General features: G+C 45.5%; 1 protein-coding gene across 1 annotated transcript in view; it reads right to left on the bottom strand.

The window, feature by feature from the left end:
* The window catches only part of LOC135916575 (cubilin-like), a 259,475-nt gene that overhangs the window by 68,876 nt on the left and 164,253 nt on the right, over positions 1-26,346 (bottom strand). The window contains exons 10-11 of the mRNA XM_065450011.1: positions 21,899-22,044; positions 12,156-12,315 (exon numbers count right to left, since the gene is read on the bottom strand). Of these exons, the coding sequence (XP_065306083.1) occupies positions 12,156-12,315; positions 21,899-22,044 (306 nt within the window). The remainder of the gene's footprint in view (positions 1-12,155; positions 12,316-21,898; positions 22,045-26,346) is intronic.

Genomic DNA, 26,346 nt, shown 5'->3' with positions numbered 1-26,346 from the left:
TGACACGAAGAAGTCGGCATTGGCAACAGCAGACAGGGATCTGCTGTTCACTACAGTGTGTGGCATGTGGAATGCGAAGAAGTTGCTCGGCAGCGCTGCTGCGACTGCAAGAGATGTCGGCTATGAGGTCCGACTTTTCGCCATCGTTGCCTCTGTTTTGATCAGGACAGTGATGAGGACGACACGGAAAGCGACAGCACGTGCGATTCAGGCTCGACAGTGTCAGAAGCTGCGCGTTACGTAAGTCTCATGAATGCAATCGGCGCGACGAAAACAGGGGTGCGATAACGTAACTATTCCAAATGAAAAGTATTCCGAACTCCGGCACCCGGCAATGAAAAAGGCGCCCCGGGACTTCTGCAGCACTACTGCGGGAACTCCCGGAGAATACATAACGCCAACAAGGAATCTGCCGTGTGAGTGTTTGCTGAGAGGAGGGGGCTGGCTGAAAAGCTGGCACGCAGCTTCAGTAAGTTTGAGGCTGCTGTCGTCGTGCTAGGCCGCCACAGCATCAAACGAAAATAACACTTTTGTCGCGCGAAGTGGATAAATACTGCATGTTTTTTTCACCTTTCATCGTACTCTCTCTGAGTTCCGTTTTCCGACAGGTAAGTGGGCGAGCTCATGCTATTTCGGTTAAACAGTACTACCGTTTAGCACGTACTTTTCCGAACTCCGGCCAACTACGGTTTAAAGAGGTTTGACTGTACACAATTTGCAAAAAACATCTGGTGCATCACCTTGAGCATTGACTTGCTTCAATTCCAATGGTTCTAATATGTGCCCTAATCTAAACAATTAAAATTATCAGAATTCTGTCACTACATTATTGCATATTGCAACTTCTTTTGCAAGGACATCTGCCTCTAAGCAATTTGCCATTAGCATTCCTTTAATATGTTGTACAGTTACCACAGTCTAACAAAATCGCTGGTGTAATATGAGACAAGTATAGTGCATTAGAAATGGGACAGTGGGTTCACAGAAAGCTGCAGCAGGCAGCGAGAGTGACATTGCATCACACTACTTCGTAGCTGCTAGCTTAGCATGTAAAACGAAATCTTTTGAATGAGTTTTTGTAATTAAAGCCTGAAAGTGGCACATTGTCATGCTTCGTAAACTTCTTCTGTAACCACCTTGCGATGTCGGCAGCACTACCTCCCCAACTTTGACAGTAGGCTATTGTTAATGGGGCAAAATGGTCAATAATGTATCCGTGTAACACAGAGGCAATTTTAATCGAAGTAATCAAAAACTCAAATTAACTCAAGACAAATTAATGTAAGCCTGCATAATAGCAATAGTATTAGCCAAAAAGCCACTCAGAAAGCAAGTGTAACAATTGTATGCAAGCATAAACTCATTTTACGCATGCTTGCAATATGAAAAGATCAGCAGAAAAAGAAAAGATAAAAACACGAATACGAAGGACGGAAACAGAACCACAACGTTAGAAAATAGTTGAGTGACCGCCTTGTATGCGGGAGGTACTTGAGCAGCACCGGGAACACACTGCTTACATGTCCCCCAGCCTGGCGCTTCTTATATTCATAAGGGGTTCTCATCTTGAAAGGGGGCCCTGTAGAGATATGAGAGGGTTTCTGGGTGCCCCTTGTCTCACCACAGAAAAGGTGAAAAAGACGAGCATCTGCCACGGCTGTGGGACGCAGACTAGTGCTGCCACCAGGTATCTGCCGATAAAATAAGCGCAAGCGCACTCCCGGCCCCATGCTCGGCCAGTACAAATGAACGCAAACCAACTTTTGGGAAGAACACACACTGGATGGAAAATTGCTGGCATGGCACCAAACAGACGGCCTTGCGTTAGAGTGTATGCCGTGGCTGTGGGAGGCCGAAAAGAGCTGCCACCAGGTACCTACTGCTAAACAGGTACAAGAACACTCCCGGCCAAGTGCTTGGCCATTATGAGGCTTTAACGCTTGGAAAGGGGTGTTTCTGTCTAGCCCGAGAGCATTCCTCAGTTCTAACTACTGAGTTCGTAATAAATGGGTTCGACTGTAGGTGCATTTAAATGCCACAAGAGACATCACTACAATGAGAATGGCCTAGACCTCTCCGATCAGGGCTTTGTTGTGCCCACAGGGTACCACAACAATTGCATGATGCAGGCTCTTTCCCCAGTGCACTTCAGCCCTAAAGAAAGCCGAGTGTTGGGCCGAGGGACAACTCCACTCATTTTGATACCCGTTAGGCAAGTGGTGGCAACGTGGTTTTGAACCCACAACCTCCCACAGCCAACGCGGAAACAACCATGAGGCCATGGCTACCCTTTTTCCAAAAACTTGGCTACTTCTGATGCACTCTTTGCTCGGCTCTTTAAGGAACATTATTGAAATAAGATACACTAATTTGCCCAATCCTTGAATATGCATTCATAGTTGGGAGGGTTTCACAGAAAAATGATCCTGCTCAGAAAAGAGTAGGGCTGAGCATTTTACCTGTCACAGGAACTCTTCACCTTCTTCTATCCTTTTTAATCTGAACCTGACCCCTCTGTCAACACATATCATATTGAAAGCCTAAAGTATCTGGGCACCATAATTAACCGGTTATGTTGTGGCCACTTAAACAAGTAAATTAGGTTCTCTGAACATTCCCATAGTCCTAGCTCTCGCAGCCTAAACCTTTCAACATTTCAACCTAGAAGCGCCATATACGAATACTTTCTTTCCCCTTAACAACTGAACACTGAAATTCATTGCCTGGCTATGTTTGTTAATTGCCATTAACTGGTATTTTTGCCTGTAATTCATATGTGATGTTATCCTCCCTGCTGCATAGCCCCAAGTTCGCCGCAGCCTGTAAATATAACTAATAAATAAATAGTCATATCATGAGAAGTCAACAAACACTGTTTAAAAGGACGTCTTGTTGGGCGAGTTGGTCACAATTCATCTTGGCTACTAGGCGCGAAAACACACACGACACAAGGAAGGGGACGGGAGGGGACATAGGGCAAACGGGGCGCTGCATTAACGAACGAATTAGGGAACATGAGAGAAATGTAGAACAAGACAAAGAAGGGCCAAACATTCCTAAGCACATTAAGTCCTGCCCATCACGCTCTTGTGAGCCATGTTTTGCAGGGGCGCGAATTCTGGCAAAAGTAAAGATCAAAAAGCTCGGGAAGTGATTGAAGCTTTCTTTATCGAAAAGAAAGGCAGCATGTGCGTCAGCGACCCGTCAATATCTTTATATATGGCCGAAAAGAAATATTTAACTAGTGCGCTTCCATATCAATCTTGATGTGATTGTGTCCTTGCGCATAAGACGGGTATATAAGTGTGTGGTGTACCTCCGAATAAAAACAGTTGTAAGTGGCGCTCTGTCCCGTCCCCTTCCTTGTGTCGTGTGTGTTTTCGCGCCTAGTAGCCAAGATGAACAAACACTGACACGAAGGACAACATAGGGGAAATTACTTGTGCTTAATAAATGAAATAAAGACACGATAAATTAGTGGAAATTAAAGTGGATGAAAAAACAACTTGCCGCAGGTGGGAGCCGAACCCACAGCCTTCGGATTTCGCGTGCGATGTTCTACCAATTGAGCTACCGCGACGGCGTTTCCCCACCCACTTTCTTGGCTATTTATGTGTACTAGTAGAACCCTGGGAGTGGAGTGTTAGCCAGCACCACCACTCACAGACCTTGGCGGCGGACGTGGAACGTCGTTTTTGCCGCAGGCGTCATGAGAACGTAATCTTTTTGGGTGAAGGCAACAAGTCAATAAACCCACATATGCTACCTGAAGGCATCAATTTTGCCGGATTCGATACCCTCGTCATGTAATAAACGAGAAAAAGGGGGTTAACCGAGGGGCCCGATTTTTATTAGTCATATCATAAGAAGCCAACAAACACTGACACCAAGGACAACATAGGGGAAATTACTTGTGCTTAATAAATGAAATAAAGAAACGATAAATTAGTGGAAATTAAAGTGGATGCAAAAACAACTTGCCGCAGGTGGGAGCTGAACCCACAGCCTTTGCATTTCGCAAAATGCGAAGGCTGTGGCAAGTTGTTTTTTTTATCCACTTTAATTTCAACTAATTAATCGTGTCTTTATTTCATTTATTAAGCACAAGTAATTTCCCCTATGTTGTCCTTCGTGTCAGTGTTTGTTGGCTTCTCATGATATGACTAATAAAAATCGGGCCCCTCGGTTAACCCCCTTTCTTCTCGTTTAAGAAATAAATAGATAACATTTAGCTCAAGAAGAAACAGCTGGCAAAACAGCAACAGTGATTGCACTCAGACGGTACATGCCACCTGAGCACAATCTCAGATGGCGCATGCGTGTGCTGTGGGGGTCTCGTATATTACAGGAGTACCAACCACCACAGGTTTGAGCTTAGCAAGCCATAGGGCCACGTCAGCTGTCGCCTCACGTAATTTAGCCTGCTGCTGTGCATGCACTCAAGCCGCAAGAGGGGGGCACCGAACGCTGGACACGCGTGAGAACACAGTATTGGGCTAAATTTGCCGAAATCCTTTATTTGACTCCAGCAACACTCAACACTGTAAAAACACCCAGTCCAGGGATGGTGTGGGAAGCAAATGGCTCCCACATTAAGAGCAAAAAATACAGGCAGGAGTGCCGCGGGCACGTCGCTGCAGGAGGATGGCTCCCCGTGACACACTGCTTGTAGAAGTCCCCACAACTATGCTGCTTGCTCTCGCAATAGCTCAGTCAATCTCGCTATAGTTAGGCTTAGTAGGACCAAATACAAGCACTAGGTACCGCTCTTCGGCTTAGCATTCGGGAAGGGATCAACACAAGGTACGTGCTCACTATAGGTGCAAAGGCACTGTAGACGAGGTCAAGTTGAAGACCCTAAAAAGGGGGCCGGCGGACAAGAGGAAAATGTTTATGTACCCAGTGATGTCCAGAACAGATTTCCCTCATACTTGCTCTGCCCAATGGGCTGGCTGTGCCGCTGTAGCACCGCGAACACTGCGGTTGGCTATGTGAAGCGCCACCGCCGCAAACCAGTTCATGGCAAAGGACACCACTGACAACTGTCCCGAGTGGGAAAGGGAGAGTCATAGGGAGGACAGAACAGGTGAATGCCCACACAAATGTATCAGGGCACACCTGAATCCCCACAGCGTGCATAATTAACGGACACATACTACGTTCTGTGAAAATGGCCCCGTTCCACTAATAGACTATAATTATGATTCACTGCATAACAAGCCTGTAAGGTGGCAAAGCTGATTTTATGGAAGCAGAAAAACCAACAATCGTGCCGGGCCTCGCTTATGGAGACTTACAATCTTGTACTTTGAACGTTTCAGCGCAGGGCTATGATTGGGAAATGACAGGCTTAATCACAAGTTGACATTTACCATCTTCGTAGCAACGTGCAAGAGCAAATTTGACTGTGTACTGCTAAATTTAGGTGACTTCTGTCTTACTCCTGCGTGAATTTGAGGGGAGAGGGGGTGGCGAGTGTAATGGTAATGAAGAAAGCCGCAAGTGAAAGAAGAGGAAAGGCAGGCAAACAGAAAGATACAGTAGCAGTGGGTCAGGGGAACCGCTGGTTTTTGTAACGGCTGAGATTTGGGTGTGTCATGTACCACTTGGAACCCGTTCAAGGCGCTGAACTCCTGTTACAGTATGAAGTGGGTAAAACCGGCAATTTGCTTTGCTGTATCGAATTTCACTGCACCGAAATTCAACCTTTTATGCAAATAAGTCCACTCACCAATGAGCTTTTCTTGCAAGAAATGGGCTGCAAAATTTTCCAAATTATTGAGCAATCAGAAAAAGCAAATTTGAATGAGATAAGAATTCATTTTCTTAAAATTGAGAGTTTTCGATGAAAGATTCAGCTTCTTGCAGTGTCAAGAATATCTTTACATCAGTGGTACGACGGGAAGCTACCAGACTTACACGATTTTAAGTAGATTTAATGTAAGTAGAACCCCCGATATTGCGTGTGACAGGGGGAAAAAAAAAAGAAGAAGAGCATACTGGAGGGCGCATACGATAAGGAAAATTTATTATTAGCTGCAATGGTCATAAGACTACTCGTCTTCACTTGTGCCATTCTCACTAGTGCTACCGTCGTCATCGCTGCTACGATGCCACAGCATGTCGTCGTTAAACGAAATCCCACATTTCGCAAACGACCGCACCATGACATCTTGTGGAACAGCAGCCCACGCCGAATGCACTGAACCACACGCAGCCATCAGGGAGACTCTTTTGAGAGGTCCAGTTGGCATAAGTTTGCGGTCTTCTGTCACCAGCCACTCGTTGTACTCACGGCAGAGCAGGTCTTTAAAAAATGAAGATGCGGGCTTGTTTCATGACCATCCCACACTTCGCAGGCAGGGACCGATCACACATTTCAGCGACGTACGCCGCAAGCTTGGCCTACAGCTCCGGAAAGCGTCCAGACTTTGGACCGTGGGAAATTCTTCAGTTGCCGTCACAGGTGAAACTTTTGCTTCGCTGCAGACACCACTCTCACCACCCGTTTAAAAACATTGAACTTGTGGCCCGTTGCACAGTGATTTGTTTCTTTGGCGTAAAGGATGGCAGCCCTCTTGAAAGCTGCTGTAAACGAGTGCCGAATTTTTAGTGGGCCTGGAGCACTCACGGCAACTGAGGAAGCATGGAAGTAGCATGTAGCCGGTAGTGAAGTCGAACACGTCACACCAATGCCTTTGGTCAAACTAAGAGCTACAGGGAAAGAGAAACACGTGAGCGGTGTCTGCTCTTCCATGAACTACAGATACTCCCAGCTAGCGCCACCGTTCTGAGAGTACTTCCACAAATGTAACAGCGGTGCTTCCATCAACTATCAACACCCCCCTCCATGAGTGTTGTATGCAATGTTCAAAAACCCTTCTGAAAAGCGAACAAACGTGCGGGATAGCGAAAAGCTACGGGTAAGGCCATAGAGCAAACATAAAATTGTAACTATGTTGTAGCTCCCGTTGGTCTCGCATTGTTGGCGGCGCCATGTTTTGGTTTTGATTGTAAGTCGACCCCCCACATGAGATTTTCAAATTTAAAAAAGCTGACTTACAAGCGTGCATCCACTTCATCCCTGCAGCTGATAGTATTGCCCACAGTGGGACGATGCTATTACAAAAAAGGTAAGCAGTGGGGAGCAAATGCTTCATTTGTCTCTCGCTTCAGCGAGTTTCCATTAACTTAGATTATGCAACCTCTAGAACTAAGCATGCGGGAAGACAGCGCACATGATGCCACGCCATCTTTGGTGCGATTACTCATAGCACGCGTGGTAGATTACCTCTAAAACAGGGCGTGCAGGCTGTGTATAAACTCCACCATGCATGGCTGCTCTAAGAAAGGAGAGGCGTACCAGCCTGCCCACCACTCCTTGTCACTCATCTCCTCGCGCACACTTTAATGCGTTGCTGCGAATTCACTTACCTCCCCCCTTTTCCCTTTGCTCACGCAGAAAGACGGCACTTATCAAGCTACCATTCTTGGCTCACTCTCGCAAGCTTTCATTTGCCCCCCAAATACACAGTGTGCGGGCCGTGCAATAGGATACATCTGTGATGTGTGGTGCGCGACATAGTGCGGTGTCCGGGACGGTCCGAAGCAGACGACACTGAGTGCACGCGCGCCGATGTTGGAGAAGGAAAACGACGACGCCGAAGAGCGTCGGGCACGAGAACGCGCGGCGCATGACAGCCAACAACAAAAAGAAAAGCAACCAATCAGAAAAGAACACGGGGCGTCAGGCAGCCAATGTGAGAATGCCAAATCGGCCAGACGAGAAGAAAAAGGCTGGTGCGAAGGGCGACACGCAAGAGCACACGCAAGAGGACACGCAGGGAGACGCCGGGGAGACGCCAGGAGAGTCCCAGGAAACGGCGGCAGGAGGAGGTCAACCACCGGAGCGGGCGTTGAAGACGGGCCGTCGGGTTCCGGACCCGAGCCCACCAGGACTTCACCCGCCCGGGGCCTCCTGCCAACCTGTTCCTGTGCGTCGCCCGTCTACCTGAGCGTGCCGTCAGCTCCTCGAGGCCGGCGGTGAGCTTCTGCGCCAGTGGGCAGGACGAGAACAGTCGGGCTACGGGCCCGAGTTCTACGCCAGCTGCCCGGCCAGAACGCCGCCCCGTCTGTCGTGCCACTTGCTGCCCGAGGCCGGCGTTCGAGCTTCTGCGGCCGTGGGCGAGACGGGAACAGTCGGGCTACGGGCCCGAGTTCTACGCCAGCTGCCCGGCTAGAACGCCGACGCCGTCTGCTCCTGCCACCCAGCCGCCAGCGTTACCTCGCCTAGCCAGAGCTAGCGCGCTCCCGGCGCCCGGTCGGTCAGCTAACGCCGCAACCTTTGGTGAGACCGGCGCCACTCCTTTCGCCAGCTTGTCGTCGCGTCGCCGCGTCGAGACTCTGACGCGTCCCCGCCCTCGTGGCAAGCCCGGACTCTCGCACTCGTTAACCTCATGCTAGCCCTAGGTGTGTTCCTTACCGCAATGTCCGCATGAGTGTTTATTTTATGCATGCTTTCTGCTTCCTTCCATCTACTTTATGCCTCTTTTTAGTGTGATTAAAAGTCTTTGTGTGTGCGTCCAAACCAACGGCTTTGTCCTCATTTGGGTTCTCGGAGGCTCCGCCTAAGAGAACCGACCGAACCATTGAGAACACGAACCTTTGCCCCCATAAGTGGGTCATCACAACATCTTAACCCACTTGGACTTTCTACTGAGCAGGATGCTACACCACTTCGGTGGTCACGCTTGGTCGCGAGGTGCACGATTTGAAGAGTGCCTTCGCAAGCTGCTGCTTGTAATCCAACCATTTGAGCACATGAACCTGCGCAACTTCCATTTATTGACTCGATGTTCCTTCGTGGAGGCAGTGAAATTTCATTACATTGAGGTTCTAAATGGATGCTGTTCTATGATAAGTTATAAAAAGTGAAATACTTCCTTATATGGAGAATTTCGTTATGCTGATGTTTATTATATTGAAGTTTAGCTCTATAAAGATGACTGTATGACAAAGATAGCGTGATGACAATGGCATTACAACAATGATTTGACAACGACTTGTGTGAAGACGATGGGGTGAGGGCACAGGCATAAGAAGAGACAGATGACCAAGTTAGAATGACGATGATGGAATGACTCTGACTGCATCAAGACGACGGCATGACAGTGGTATGAGGGCAACAAGAGCGCGATGAACCCGTGATGATGGCTGTATGACGCCGACTGTAGGGCAATGATTGTGTGACGATGACGGTATGACGAGTCGGATGACAAAGTTGGAACGACAGCGATGGAACGACCATGATGGCCCCAGAACCACGAGCAAGCACTTAATGGCCCAAACTATAAGACAACTTCATTATGATGGCCCCAGAACCACGAGCAAACACTTAATGGCCCAAACTATAAGACAACTTCATTAACTAGATCGGCATGAAAGGCGTGACGATGACAGCATGACGAGTCAGATGACGAAGCTGGAATGACAATGTTGCAGCGGTCACAGCAGCATCACAAACACGTGCACATACGTAGTGGCCCAAGCTATTAGGCAAGTTGGTTCACTGCGTCAATGTAAAAGGCGCAACGAATATGGCATGATGACAGTCATATGATGAAGCTGGAATGGCAACCACAGAATGACCACGATGACATCACAACGATGGTATGACAACGAATGCATGATAACTCGGTCACAATGATGGCATTGCCACAAGAGAATGACAAGAGTCAGAAGACAAAGTTGGAATGACAATAATTCAGCAACCACGCCAGCATCACAACCCCATGCCTATACCTAGTAACCCAAGCTATTAGGCAAGTCAGTTCACTTGGCGAGTATAAAAGGTGTAATGACAATGGCATGTTTACAGTCAGATGAAAAAGCTGGAGTGACGACCACAGAATGACCGGAATGGCCTCACGATGATGGTAAGACGAGTTTACAACAGTTGTATGATGACGATGACGTCATGAAGAGAGTCGACAAAACTGGAATGACGGCAATGCAACTACTATGACAGCATCACAAACACGAGCACATACCTAGTGGACCAAGAAATTAGACAACTTGGTCAGGCCCCGTACACTCTCAAGTTCAACAAATGGCCACAGAGGGCGAAAAATCAATCGAGGCGCGTTTCAGCGTAAGCGCGCAAGTGCAGCTACTGTAATTTGGTCGAATACTTTAATTTGTGCTTTCTCTGCTAGGGGCGCTGAACATGCTGAATTTTTTACTTTACACAAACCATTGACATAAACAATCGAGGCGTCTAAGGATGTTTTCTTACCTCAGGCAAATAGGCAGTTGATTTTTTCTTAAATTTGATTGTTGAAGCTGCTTTTTAGTCATAGCGTCAAGGTTTTTGTACTTGATTAACCACCGACAGCCGACAGCCTATTGGTATCGATGTGCTTCCTGGCCGTTGGCGTTCGAATACTGCGGCGGTAAAACCGGTAAAACATTTTCGAAAGCATGCTGGTTTCGTCTGCGAGTCATTACATAGACTTGCTGTAAAGTGGTCTACTCTTGGCAAAAAATAGTGCCTCATTTTGTTTAGGCGTTGATTATCATAATGAATGCGGCGGAGGTTGAGGGAGTACGCTTGAAGGTACGTTTTTATGCCGTTGATCTCCATAACACCGTAAGTACGCAAACCGATGTCACAGAACACCCGATGATCATTATTGTGTGTTCTCCGTCATCGCTTGTTTGCTGTACGCCTACTAATTCTTCATTTCTTCAAGTGTTGTACCCTCCTTTTATTCTTGTTCTCTTGTGCTTCACTTACAGTATGTCGTTCCGTCAGCTGTAATGCGCATTTGCAAAACCAATACGTTTGATAAGACGCAGTGGTTATCATAATTTCACTACACATATATTAAGCTGGCACATATGGTTCAGATACAGATGCCTGTATGCGGACTTGCACGACGTTGATGCGGAGATTAGGATAATTATGACACCCGTAAGGAAGAGGCAGCTGACGGCCGTAAGCTGTTGCGTTCTTTCGGCCAAACTACCCGGCCTGGTAGTGCTGTAAAGATGCTGTATAAAAGTGACACGCGGTGACAGGGAAATTATTATACTTAGCAGCCGACCGTACATTTTGTAGCTTAGGTCTTCTTTCTTGTGCGTTTGTGCTACCCTTATTAATGAGCCATTTCTTGATTGTGTTCCGCGTTTGTGTGGATGCGTAGACGTGTGCTTTCTGTTTGTACTTGTAAAATGCAAATAACATATTTTCAGGCTTACTCAATCTTTGGTGTCATGTGCGTTTATTCCAGTCGAGGCCATCGTGCCACCTGGAAACCGCATTCTGTCAGTAGCCCTACACAAAATGCAACAGCTGGAGCGCGGCGGCACAACTCGGGGTAACGGCGGCGTAATAAACGAAAAACCGCTCGGGATGCCCTTAAAAGTCAGTTCAGAGTGTGCCTTAACTCGATATGACTCAGCGCTGCATGTATTCTGCTGCGCCTCGATCGCGCTCCCGCCAGTTTGGTTGCTGTGTGGCAAACGTAGCGCCTACATATACACGTAGGCGCTATGTTTGCCACACAGCAACCAAACTGGCGTGAGCACGATCGAGGCGCAGCAGCCAGAAACCCAGTAAAGCCACAGAACACCTGGTAAAGCATGTGCAAAACCCCGTTTCCATTTCCTGTTGTACAGCGCCACCGGTGGTCGCATACTTTAGTTCACGACGCCACCGCTACGCTTATTTCCATAGCACTGTGGAAGGTACAGTGTCCCTTCTCTAAGTTTGTGTAGGTGTTCTGTGACTTGGTTCACTGGGTCGGCGTGAAAGTCGTGGTGACAATGAGATGGTAAGCGTCAAAAATGAAGTTGGAAGGATGATGCTGCAATGACCACAACAGCATAATTTTTATGGACACATACTACTTAGTGGCCCAAGCTGGTAAACAACTTGAGGCAATTGGGTCTGCATAAGATACTCAAAATGATTAAATAGGCAAGGAATGCTAATTGCATTAATAAAATTAAATATGCAGTAAGGTACGTCTGCCAAGTTGCCACACTTTCAGATACCAAATAGCTCATAGCACAGTGATGTGCAAATTCAAAGCACACAGTTCAGCAGATACCACATCCTCAGTAGAAAATCAAACTTGACAGCACTGGCATACCTGGCTCAACACCAGTAAAATTGAAAATGAAGGTATCCCCCTTCATAAAGCCTTGGGCTCTGAGCATCAGCCGGTTATTAAGGGATGCTACAGGGTAGCCTTCAGTTCCCGCAGAAAACTTCTGAAGCACTGGACCATTTTTGTAAAAGTCCGACACCACCTGCAAGCACAACCAAACACAAATTTTAATGTACCATTGTGCTCAATAGGAGTTGCAATGTGCGAGCCGTGGCTACAGTGATGCTCTCAAGATAAAAGTGGAGAGTGTTCCACCATGCCAGCAACGTGCATTCTCTCGTGCTTTCTGCTGTATACTTTCTTCAGGGTGTTAAAACATGCTAACCTACCGAGCAGCATGAAGACGCTTAGCCCTTAGCGCAATGCGATTCATGATGGCACACTGTTCCCTTAGCTTCATAACCATATCCTTTCTCTTTCTTTTTTTTTCGTTATGGAGTGATAGTAGCTCGGTGGACCATCGCATTATCACACTGTGAAGAAAGCATACGATGGAAAGGGGAACGTCAAAAAATTCGCTGCTATGAAGCATGAAATGTTGACTTTACCAACTCGAAAAAAAAAAAAAAACCACCAAAAAAACGGCAGGATAGTAAGCAGCTGGAAAAAAAATATTGAAGATCAAAGGGCTAAAAGACACTGACATGGATGATTTGCTGATACCCTGGTGAGCTATAAGAGCAGATATGTTGTGCTTCAATAATTAACCATATTATCTCAGAATTGCTTCTACCTAAAATCAGTGCATCTTCGAACCAGAGGGAGCAGCCCCATATTTGGCAGTGTAATGCAAGAAAGCCATCAGGTGGAACCTTGTTAAAGGGACACTGAAGAGAAAAAAATAAGTTGAACTGTGTTAGCAAATTACCTTTCTACAATACCAATGAGCCACTCTTATGCCGAGATGCGGCTCAGTAAGCCAAAATAGACACAGAAACGAAAGAATGCTGGTGACATTGCCATGAAGTTCCTTCATCAGCTCGGGCCTCCTGAATTCATCATCATCATCATCAGCCTGGTTACGCCCACTGCAGGGCAAAGGCCTCTCCCATATTTCTCCAACAACCCCGGTCATGTACTAATTGTGGCCATGCCGTCCCTGCAAATTTCTTAATCTCATCCGCCCACCTAACTTTCTGCCATCCCCTGCTACGCTTCCCTTCCCTTGGGATCCAGTCCGTAACCCTTAATGACCATCGGTTATCTTCCCTCCTCATTACATGTCCTGCCCATGCCCATTTCTTTTTCTTGATTTCAACTAAGATGTCATTAACTCTCGTTTGTTCCCTCACCCAATCTGCTCTTTTCTTATCCCTTAACGTTACACCTATCATTCTTCTTTCCACAGCTCGTTGCGTCGTCCTCAATTTGAGTAGAACCCTTTTCGTAAGCCTCCAGGTTTCTGCCCCGTAGGTGAGTACTGGTAAGACACAGCTATTATACACTTTTCTCTTGAGGGATAATGGCAACCTGCTGTTCATGATCTGAGAATGCCTGCCAAACGCACCCCAGCCCATTCTTATTCTTCTGATTATTTCTGTCTCATGATCCGGATCCCCAGTCACTACCTGCCCTAAGTAGATGTATTCCCTTACCACTTGCAGTGCCTCGCTGCCTATTGTAAACTGCTGTTCTCTTCCGAGACTGTTAAACATAACTTTAGTTTTCTGCAGATTAATTTTTAGACCCACTCTTCTGCTTTGCCTCTCCAGGTCAGTGAGCATGCATTGCAGTTGGTCCCCTGAGTTACTAAGCAAGGCAATATCGTCAGCGAATCGCAAGTTACTAAGGTATTCTCCATTAACTTTTATCCCCAATTCTTCCCAATCCAGGTCTCTGAATACCTCCTGTAAACACGCTGTGAATAGCATTGGAGAGATCGTATCTCCCTGCCTGACGCCTTTCTTTATTGGGATTTTGTTGCTTTCTTTATGGAGGACTACGGTGGCTGTGGAGCCGCTATAGATATTTTTCAGTATTTTTGCATATGGCTCGTCTACACCCTGATTCCGTAATGCCTCCATGACTGTTGAGGTTTCGACAGAATCAAATGCTTTCTCGTAATCAATGAAAGCTATATATAAGGGTTGGTTATATTCCGCACATTTCTCTATCACCTGATTGATAGTGTGAATATGATCTATTGTTGAGTAGCCTTTACGGAATCCTGCCTGGTCCTTTGCTTGACAGAAGTGTAAGGTGTTCCTGATTCTATTTGCGATTACCTTAGTAAATAGTTTGTAGGCAACGGACAGTAAGCTGATCGGTCTATAATTTTTCAAGTCTTTGGCGTCCCCTTTCTTATGGATTAGGATTATGTTAGCGTTTTTCCAAGATTCCGGTACGCTCGACGTTATGAGGCATTGCGTATACAGGGTGGCCAGTTTCTCTAGAACAATCTGCCCACCATCCTTCAGTAAATCTGCTGTTACCTGATCCTCCCCAGCTGCCTTCCCCCTTTGCATATCTCCCAAGGCTTCCTCCTGAATTACTGATTGGTAAAGATGGACTACATTTAAAGAAACGTCGAAGTCTGAACTTGCTAAGTTTTGAAAACTTTTACTGAGCCACAGCTGCCAAATTACGAAAAAATACTTTGAAATCTGGGACATCACACTGAGGTAACAGCGCTAGGGTTTGATGCAAAACTTAAAAGAAAAAATTGGAACTGATTTTGACATGCTCTTTAACAATTCCTCTATAACCATGAAATTAATGAAGACAGAAATTTTAAGGAATACTATCAGTCCAAATAACTTATTGTTTCTATTTAGCATATACTATATATATTAATTTAACTCCTGACATATTCTTAGCAGAAAATGTACTCGCACCTATCGAAAAACTTATTTTTGCACATTGGGTGCTAATGTGGTCATTGCTCGTCTTTGCTAGCATGTTTTTCTTTGTGGAAATACTTTTTTTTTCTCCGAGATGCACTGTTCGTTTAAGGCATTCCTCGAGTGTCCTTTTGTAGTATGATATTGGTGTTATGTATCCAATATTTCCTGCACATATTTTCACATGTTAAACACTTCTTTTAATTGTACCTACTCCTGCTTGGGCCACCCATAAGTGGTTTGAAAATTCTGTAAGTAAAGATAAGATAAAAATAGTGTCCATTTAAACTTGTTGCTATGTTCTCTCAGTCACTCGTTTAAGCACCTACCTGTTTTCCCGATAAAAATTTTGCCACAACATAGTGGAAAAGTGTCATGTGGTTTTGTGAAGCACATGATTAATGTAAGGGTAAGTACAGCTGGTCCAGAAATAAATTTTTGTTGCTGAAAGTTAAGCACTGTGGGTCTGTTGTTACTTCCTGCGCCCATCTCCCTGTTGTACATTCCATCACAATTCAATAGAATTAACAAACAAACCCACACTGCAACCATCATCATATTCTGCCTCACATTCGCTGCTGAAAATCATCGGTATGGGACACTGTGGTCAGCACAGGATCTGATTTTTTAGAGCTACTTAAAATATGAAATGCTATGATCTTGGCACTTTCACTGCTACTGACGCATCATCAAGTCCTATAGCAAGCAAACATTGAATAAAAACAGCATGCATAATTTGCCTGGGAAGGCCTCATTAAACTGTGTTTGCTTTTTTTCAGAGGGGACAAATTGCCAGTGCTGTTTTTTTATTTCCCCAAGATATTAAGAGATTATAAAATGAGCACAACAATTTATTTTTGGTTATTCAGAAGGGAAAAAATGACATGGGTAATAGCAACTGAATTCTTATTATGGTCCTCACTATTGAAAAACATACAGGTACATCAGTGACATGGTGGGACCAACATGAAAGAAACGTACCGGTACATCCGTGACACTGAAAGGGTTAAGCTGCACAAGATTTCAAGGGCATCATTAAATCAGACATGACAAGCAAATCTAACCAGAGAGATGCAGTGTTGCTCATATAGGAGACACATACGGCACAGAAAGGCACAGCCTTTGCACATGTGCCCTTGTGGGGTATCTTGTATTTTAATTTTGTGACTTTTCACAAAGACACTACTTAGATAGCGTTTTGTGAACGCAGTAATTTACCAACTTTTGTCCCCTACAGAACAAGGTATTTCGACTTTTGTGAATACAGTGTTTTAAGGACGTAACATATTTACAGGGAAACTATTAACATGTAACAGATAAAAAGGAGCTTGAGACAGGCTGCGCTCCTTTTTGTAGAGGTGTATGAATATTCAAATACAGTCGAACCTCGATATATCGAACAGCGCGGTGATCGCAAAATAGTTCGATATAGCCAGAATTCGATATATAAAATCACGTAGAAAATGCGACAAAAACTAGCACAAATCAATTAATGAACCAATGGTGGCACAATAGATGCTAACATGAAGCTTCAAACAAAGTATTTATTTCGTTCGCTGAAAGTACTGAAGCAGCGTAGCCTGCTTCATATTGGCAACCGCGTGCTTGACCACAGCGTCCTCAACATAGTCCAAACGGTCACTCTTGTTTATCAGCAGAGTGCTCAAAGTACTCCTTGGGATGTTGAAAGCTTCGGCGACGCTCGACTTCTTTTCTCCATTTTCAACGCGCTGTATCACTTCCAATTTCGCAGCAAATGTCAGGGACGTCCGCTTCTTCGCGTTTGCAGCCATCACACCAACCACGACAGGCCTAAGCCACACACACACTAACAACGACTGGCGTAGCCAATGCCTCCTTTTCTAGATGCCCGCTGGTTTGCTCGCTTTCCCATTGTAGCAGCGGTTCCCTTAGTCGAAGTTAGTTCAGCACAAATTCCGTGCGGCGGCGCTCGTTGCCTTTTAACCTTCCGGCGGATGTGGCAGCGGCGGCTGAATGCATCCGCCGGCGTGGTATACGCGCGGGCGTCTGTACAGTGGCTAGAATAGGGGAAGTGTGATTATCCCCGAGCGGCCACTATGGGAGTCACTGACGCTGCCTAGCGATGCCACCGCCAGATGGCGCTCGATCCTGTTTACACATCGTTGTCGAGTTGAGCGCTTTTACAGTGGATGACTGCGAGTTTCCTACACGTGTTGTCGGAGTTTTTTCAGTCTGCTTACTAAGATTTTCATCAAAGTTTGTGCGAATGACACACAATGAGCCGCCGTCAAAGGCATTGTTTTGTGTCCGGATGCACGACTGGTTACAAGTCACGCAAGAACAAGTTTTCATTGTTCGGAGTCCCGAAGGAAGACGCCATGTTTCAGAAGTGGCAAAGGAACATACCGAGAGCAGACAAGCCGCTTGAATGCTACGCAGCGGTATGTGAGCTGCATTTCGATCAGCAGTTTATCTCATGACACTTTGAACACTCAACTGACAGCCAAACAGTGCTCTTTGACCGAAGCAGGCCACTTCTTCTGCCGGACGCCGTACCGACGATATTTCCAAATGTACTAAAGTACCTCTCCAAGGCAGTTCTGAAGAAAAGAAAGCCTAAAGAGAGGTCAAGCTTGCATTCCCCAGTGCCATCAAAACGGCGTCGAAAGGATGGGCCACTGCAACCACCTTCGCAAAACGACGTTGACTACCTGTGCCTTCCGACGATGAATACGCACGTGACTATAAGAATGTCTGTCTTCCGTCCAGCCAGTATGGAAAGCACATTCTCAGCGAAGAACTGATAAAGGCGCCAACCTCTCCTAACATTCACTTCAATAAAAAAAGAAAGGTAGCTTATAGTGTGTGCTTAGCTGTGCCCAAAAACATGAGTGTTCTGCATGCACAAAAGCTGGTGCTTTTCACAGTCGTCGACACTGTGGTGAAGTGTGAAATGCGAAGTGAAACCTAACGGAGCAAGTAGGTTACAAATATTTGCTAACTTCCCGCCTGAGCCAGGAACCCATAGGGAAGTTGTTGGGCATAATTCGCCAGTTTTCAGGGTGTAATGATCATCCAACCTCAGCACAGTTCCTTACTGCTGTTAACTGTCTGAGCTTCAATAATTTAGTAAAAGCTCTAGACACAAGCAACTGCTCAGGTGGCGCAATCGTGTCATTTGTCGGACCAGCTGAGGCAGCCAACCAAGTGGAAAACTTGATTGGTGCAGGAAGAATCGACGAAGCCTCCAGCGTGCTTGAAACATCATCCTTGTACACTGATCATCCTTATCCGGAGAAGCATAGTGATGCAACGCTGGTATTTGGCTGGCGATGTGGCTCGACGGAAAATACTAACAACGAAATGTTGGGACTGCTTTGAGCAGCTGCTGACATCGGTTGAGAATTCAGATGAAGCTCTTTTATCTTTCACCCAGTTTTGTGATAAAGGAGAGCTTTTGTATCCCTCAAGACAACTTTTTTCATTCGTGGAAGCTTTGGAGGATAGCTTCACAATGTGGTTCAGTTGGAAGGAGGTCCAAAGAGATAGCGTCACCGGTATTTTGCATTGTATGCAACACGTGCCTTCCATTGGTTGTGATGCCCACAAAGAAGCACTGTCAAGCAATATAGTGAAGTTTTTTATCTTGACACGACTTCACTTCAACATCAAGTCTTTGAACAAAGAAAGAATATCAACGCAAGAAAAAAAGAAACATCTGAAGACGTGCCGCACTATATAACCAGCATAACAATGCGGATGCTCACTTTGCCTAATCTTAACTTGCTGAATAAAACTGATAAAAATTAAGAAGCTTGCGTGGATCTCGGTTATTTTTTATTTTTATAGATAGTGCTATGGTGCCTGTTTGTTAGGAATTAGTAGTCAACACCAGCATGCCAGTAATTTTAAACCTCCAGTAATGCAGGTCATCTCACAAGGTGAACCGATTAGCCAACTCAGACCTCACGGGTTAATGAGGAGAAAGATGGGCAGGAGGGCACGAAGGCAGTTACAATAAGGTAATTTTTGCAGTATTATGTAGGAGCTAATGCCGCGGTCGTGATAAATTAGTTTCAAATATAGGTAAAACAAGGCGCCGTTCAACAGATCAGCGTCGCTTGGCGACTGAATAAACTCAGATCTCGGTACTAATAGGCTCTGTGTTTAGTCTGGTAAACTTAAGAAACAGCGATCACGTGGCCTCCGCTGGAGAATCAACGGCACCAGATGCATGTACGGAATGGGCAGCTGTAGATGCATTTTGGACCGGCTTTTGCAACAGCTCAAAGCGAAGTGCGGAGGCCATGCGATCGCAGTTGCCTCAGATATGGCTTCATTATGACTGCAGCTAATCTAAAAAAAAGAAGTGTAGAACACCAAGCTTCCTCAGTGCCGCGGCTGGAATGCCACAGTGGCAACAGCAGACCGCCATCTCCGAGCGACGTGTAAGCGAATGCGAGCGCCACCTGAGCGGAAAATCCGAAAAGCCCACGCGAGAGGCGGCGCTTTGCGCACACTTCCCCTATTCTAGCCACTGTAGCGTCTGTTAGTGGGCGTTATCGCGGGCCTCCGAGACGGTGACAGATGCCACGTTAATCTCAGAGGCCGCAGCACGTGCTTGCAGGTTACAGGCGTTTGCCATGAGAGGCGCTCGTTGCCTTTTCGCGGAGGAGAGAAAAGGGAGAGGGCCCGGAACCGACTACCGGACAACGCGGCAGGCATCTAGTAAAGGAGGCATTGGTGTAGCACAAGCGGCAGCACCAAGACGCACGTGTAGTTGACGTCAAACTAGCAAACCTGGCCAAGCCACGGCCATGCCAAGCTGCCGCGTGCGTACGCCGCTACGTTCAAATGGCGCCCTCGGCGCAACCGATGTGGGCAGCTGTCGTACGCAGCAGTCTGGAACGCCCATCGCGCCGCCGCTATCTTCGAGAGTGTTGCGGGAAAGCTCACCTCCTGTTAACAGAGCGCACTTGGTTTGGGGCGGCGGAGTTCGATATACCCATTTTACATCCGGCCCCGTTCGAAATAAAAAATTAAAAATGCATGCGATTTTCCACGTGATATAGAAAGTGTTCGGTATATCGAGGTTTGACTGTATCCCCAAATCAAATTGAATTGTGAACATTTGAAAAGATTTTATTTGCAAATTGAATATGAACTATTTTATTTTTGAACATTCCGTATTGAGTAGAAGCTCACTGACACTTTATGGAAAGAACAGCAACGGAAAATGCACTAATTGGGAAAACATACAATCTGAAGCCACAACAAAAATTTTGGAGGCCTGATTTTTCGAACTCGCAAGATTAATCAGACTTGCCTGTGGCACAACCACTTACCCCTATTACAAGAATAATACCGTATTTACTCACATGATGATCGCACTTTTTTGTCAAAAAAATTGACACAAATTCAGGGGTGCGATCATTACGAGGGTTAAATTTCCAGCGAAAAGAAAACATTTTTTTTTAATTCCACGTTTGCTGTGGGACGACAACAGGTCAACAAATAGGCAGCTGCTGCTGTAACAGTGTGGGAAACCAAAACAAAAATGGCAGCCGGCAAAGCAAGCCGAACGCAATTTTTTTCACTTCTCACGAATACATTACTCACATTGAAACAGTTTCCTACGTATCAGTAATGAATAATATTGTTACTATCAGCAAGCTTGCGGCAATAACGTAGCCACGACCACTTTGAGAGGACAGAACAGAGATGGGCGCGCATAGCTGCCAGTGACAGAAACTCATGGCGGGCACGCTGCGGAAATTGCGGCCATTTGTCTTCACTACTATCTCAGTACGGCACGCTTCCCCTATGGGTGGGCAAATATCTTAGCTGTGTTACAAGCATCGGCATATGAATATGGCACACTTCTAATGTATCAGTGTAAACGTGGCTATCGTTGCCGCTCGCAATTTCTTGCGTGCTCATGAGTGCAAACGAGAAGAATCGAAAGGCGCCTTTTTTGTTGTTTTTGTCGACATCAACCATTATAAAGCCTACAAATAATAAAGCCAAGGCAAGTTTGGTTGTAGCTTCTTTTTCATGGAAGCGCGGAAAGTGATGAAAGGAATGAAATGGGGCATCTGCTTAAGAATGTTCGGTGCGTGCAGACCGCCTGGTATGTCTTGATGAGTCGTTTGATAGCATTCGACAGATGGTAAGTGTGATCATCATCAGCTAGGCTTGGCACACGACATATAACTGTGGCAAGTTCAGGGTATGGTCATTACACGGGAAAGGAAAAAAATTGAATTTTGACGACAAAATTCAGGGGTGCAATTATTACGCGAATGCGATAATTATGCAAGTAAATACGGTAATAACTGAAATTTTGGACACCGCACAACATTCCAGGCATGAACCACGTGCACCATGCCGCAAACACAATGGCCATTAACAAAGTAGCTATCATGCTGACCGACACGAAACCATAACGTTCGTTGCCGACTCTTGATGAAACGGTGTTACGCCTAGAAGTTTAAGCAGTATGACTTGCAGAGCAGCTGGTGACAAGCTGTCATGAGAAGCTCGCTCTAAAAATGTTTGCACTTGTCGACCTTATCAACAATAGAGCGCGAGATGAGAGGAACAGGCTAAACTAAAGGCCACAGTACAGCAGTAGAGGTCCACATGTGGCCCCCTTCATGTCCAAAGAATCTACCAGCGGCAAAACACAGCAGCAGCAACTTTAAAATGACACATACTGGACACGCATGCATTTTTTATTCAGTGGCTTGGCTGGTTGGACCGCAGTAGGCAAACCAATGTGCCGATGCCGCATGATCAAACTTATCGCACAACTAGGTATTCACAGCAAAGCAAGCACGCACATATTGAAACAGGCGTCATCTCATATTGCAATGCCTCGAAAAATTTGCTGACAAAGCTCACCTCAACTGAAGCACTGCTCTGGAGTGATGCCTTTACAGACAGGAGGATCTGCTTCTCTGGTTTCACTTCGAGGAGATAGACAGAGTCCTTGCTTGCTTCAGTAATGTGCACATTGAGTGCCTCATCCCGATAGTGACCTCCTTCAGCTATTTCCCGAAACAATCACATGGAAGTAAGATAAAAAAAAGCAAGATATTTTCTTCTGAAAGCACTACTTAAAACTCTGAAAAAAAAAAATGAATGTGTGCAGAAAGAGTTGTAAAACTACCTAGTTCAAATGAGAAACAATGATAACAAATTTATCAAATCTCACTGTTAACACTGTAAAAATACATGCCAATAAACATCCCTTGTAAACAACACAACAAATATCTAAACTTCATGAAAAATCGACAGCTAGCATTTCCAGATGTCATTTGAGAGTAAAGTACTGGACCTACAAACATGTTCAGGGTTCTGCTCCCAGTGGCAGCAAACTTGTCTTTTCATCTTTCATTTCATATTTCCTTTGGAAATAATAGTCAAATACCTCTGTAGCGAAATTGAGGGGAAGAGTGAAAAATTTAACTGAAGCGGAACATTACAGAAAAAGTGTTCATTGTGGCAACAACTTTTATGCAATAACTCTTGTACCTCTCAAGAGGAATAAAAAATACTTTATTAAAGCGGCAGTTCAGTTGAAGTGACATTCATTATAGTGTGGTTCAACGCTTTCGTTACCTCGAGAAAATGGTAGTTTCTTATAGGTCTCAGAAAAAAATTATTTACCATAAATAATATTTCAGCACACATTGCAGCATCGCATATTGTGCATAATGAAATGCTCTTTCCAAAAACATACGCTGCAAAACAAAAAAATATTTATTAGGTAGAACATGAAAATTCTAGGAAGTGCCATTGTCGCTGCCAGTTGATAAAATTAAATATAAAAAACATGAAATCTACGAGAAAACTATCATCAAAGGAAATTCAGAATGTACATTTCACAGCTAAATAATTCAGGAATAGTGTTTGAAAAAATAAATGCTCAGCACACTGCCATTATTTGGATACAAAAAAAAAAAAAAAACCAAGACCAGTTCATCGCTCATGCCATGCAATAAAGCATTTCCTCGATTTTGTGAAGAATTCTACACATTTCCCACCAAACATCTAGTTGTTGTTCAAGATTTTGCCGTCCTCATAGCACATTTTGCAGTTCCGCCTTTTCGGCACCTTGTGAGGATGGTCTGATGAGAAGTCCAAGGAACGTACGTCACCAGTTCGTCTAGAGTCACACACCTCATCCAGGACCAATCGCTTTCAGTATAGCTGGGCAACTACAAGATTATGCATCCAAGCATTTCTGTTTGCATTTTTGCAGATTGTCTTTATCACCTCTTCAGAGAAGAACAGTAGAAAGAAATCGCACGCCGTTGTAAACTGTCTTGCGCTGACCCTTAGTGCTGGGCCGAGATGTGCTATAGGTGGCCTTCTTGACGTGAAGTTTCTTGGCTGCAGACAGTAGCATGTCATAGCCAAGTATGCACCCTGAAGATAATCAGTAGAGCTCTCAGGTTGGGTAACAAGATCGGCATATAAGCGCACACAAGGAAGGAGACCACTCAAGGCTGTGAGAGAAACTCGCTGGTGAACAGCTGTGGATGCCCACATGCTCACTCAAAACATCGTCGCCGTCAGAATTTGAATCAGCTTTCCAGTCATCTTCGGAATCATAATTCTAGTCCCCATCGCTAAATTGAAGTGAGCATGTAGCATAGTTTCGATCACGACGCTTTTCTCACGACGCAGCTGCGCGTGATGACGCCATGGCAGCGACTTTCGATAACTGCGAAGTGACACCGGCAGCGCCCCTTGCCGGGATTTTACAAGAGAAAAACTGGTTGGAAATGCCAGGTCCACATGTTGGACATGCGGCAGACCTTTGGAAATAAACTTTGGCGAAATAAAACGACTCGGACTCCAAACCAAAGCTCACTAGTGAACAGCTGGCGTCATCTTCAGTTAATTATCACCGTTCAGCACTGTCAGACGGCAAACCCGGCGATATAATTTAATTCTTGACTTGCTGGGAGTCATTTGATTCCAAAATTTTGATGCTAGTGCAGTGTAATCGTGCTGCAGTGCTGTAGGAAAGTCCTAATAATCGATCGGCAACCTTCACAATACCTCTGGTCACAAAGAGCCAGTCAAGCCTGTTGTGAAATAAAGCTCCTGTAGGTTGGCGGTACCAAAAATACACAACTAACAAAAGCAACCCACAGGATGTGTTTTCTGAGTTCATTTGTATGTCCAAATAGGTCGTTTCTTATGCAACTACAGTTGCTATTCAACTATGAGCACATCTCCTGCTTCCTGTAGTTATCAAGGCTTACCATTCCGGAGGCCGTACGTGGACAAGGACCAATCTTTTCACAGAGTTTCAAGAAAAAAGACTAGCTTTGGATGTGCACAACAGGTGCAGAAATGTCATGTGGTTAGTACGTGGACTATTGGCTGAACCCATTCCCACAGGTGGCAGAGTGGTCGCAGAGAGAGTGGGGTATGTCACGCGAACTTGCATTAGCCCTTGTTGTGAAGTTGGGGACCCGAGCGGCCATGAAGGTTCTACGACTGGTGCCATGCCAGGTGTTCAGCAAAAGGGAAGTCCAGAACGACGTCCAAGCGATGATAAAATAAAGGTTTATGCACAAATATACATTTTGAGGTTCACAAGAAGGGCTCCATGATTCTCAAAGCACCCTACACAACACTAGAGCTGTGTTTTTAAGCAGTCAGCTTCCCTCTTTTGCTCGATAAAAGAATTCAATGTCCTTCTGGTGAATTGGAATTGTCGCACTGTCAGCAAAATCCCACCCCTGGTGTCGCACCAGCCTGCCAGACTCCACCTCGGATGTCCAACCTCTGAACTGCCCTTGATGCAATGAAGAGGCAATTGGATGTGAAATCGGGGTTGACGCTGTTTCCATGGAAGTCGTTCGTATTGTCTCTTTGCAGCAATTAGTGGGCTCTCCATAACGGCCAGCTTGTAGCGATTTCCTGTCTTCGACAGTCGCTACCGCTTCCAGAGAATGCTTCGAAAGTTCTTTGTCTGCCCGTCAATGGCCAACACCAGGTTCTGTCATTGTCCAGGAGGGCGCTGGTGAAGAAATTGCTTTGTGGAAAGCACACAAAGAATGGCTTTGCTGTTTAAAGAAGAAACATAGCCAATGGCCCACTGCAGTTTGGGGTCCCAGAACCTGTTTTGCTTGCCAGCTTTGTATCATCAAACAGACAAGGAAGCATCAGATATGCGCTGCGATGTCAGCTCTGAATCATCGAAATAACAAGGAAGCATCACACATGCGCTGCAAATTATCTTGAGGTTATGCTTGTTTTGTCACAAGCTCTTCAGTATCAAAAAGACAATGAAGCGAGGATGGCATTCCATAGCTGCATGCTTGCCGGTGAAGTACATATTGTCCACAAGAAATACCGAGTCCCACACCCTTCAGATTTTTCACACAGAAACTGAGATAGAAAGGGAAACAGGTTTATACAGTCAGTGCAAATCACAGTTGAGCCCCAAGGAGTGGTGACGCTGTATCACAAGATGCGCTGTCCAACAGTTGCATCAACTGGCCTCAAAAGCACACAGATAATGTGAGGACGACTCTCCTGCACTACCTTATACTGTTTTCCCCGAATGGCTTTGGCATCTCCTGTATTGCGCCTTATTAACATAGCTAAGCATTGCCACTGTCAGTGTAGTAGCACAATAGAACGAGAGATGGTGCAAGAGCTGCACTGCTAATGCCGCCTAGCGGTAGGGTTATTCAGGAGCAAAAGGACGTATTAGTCTCTTCCTCTTTTGCTTGGGGTTGGCTGTGTGTGTGGATGTTTCGCATGCATGCCAACATGCTTTGAGGGACTGTCCTGTGAAAAGGCTTGCAATGGGACAGCGGGATGGACGAATACAATTGTTTGAACACCAAAGCGTTTGTGTGACTATACACGCAAACGATTAGGCGTTGGTGTCTTGCATGGGGTCAAACATATTCACTCAATATCCTGTCACAATGAGTAGGACTTTCTCGATTCATCAGTGCCCATCAGCATGTTCTATTAATAGTAATTCAGCTGGCGGGCATTGGTGTGTGGAAGGTGCAATAAATTCACTTTTTTTTCTTTGCACTGTGTTGTCATTCCTTTGTTCCAAGAGCATGTATGTGACCCCACAATAACAAACAGAAGCCATCTGGTGTTTTAGAGGAAAAAGCAAAACTTGCCAAGAAATGGAAGACTGCAATGAAGTACAGCACAGAGAACCTTTTTGGACATCTGAACAGCCTTCAAGACAGCATAACTTTGCCATTGGATCAACTTCTGAGAGAAAAAAAGATTTATGTAAAGAAAACAATAGGTAGACACTGTCGATAAAAAACCATCCTGGCTTTCGTATAAGGACT

This window comes from Dermacentor albipictus, chromosome 1, assembly GCF_038994185.2.
Source record: "Dermacentor albipictus isolate Rhodes 1998 colony chromosome 1, USDA_Dalb.pri_finalv2, whole genome shotgun sequence".
Taxonomy (NCBI): domain Eukaryota; kingdom Metazoa; phylum Arthropoda; class Arachnida; order Ixodida; family Ixodidae; genus Dermacentor; species Dermacentor albipictus.
This window is presented reverse-complemented; position numbering and strand designations above follow the sequence as displayed.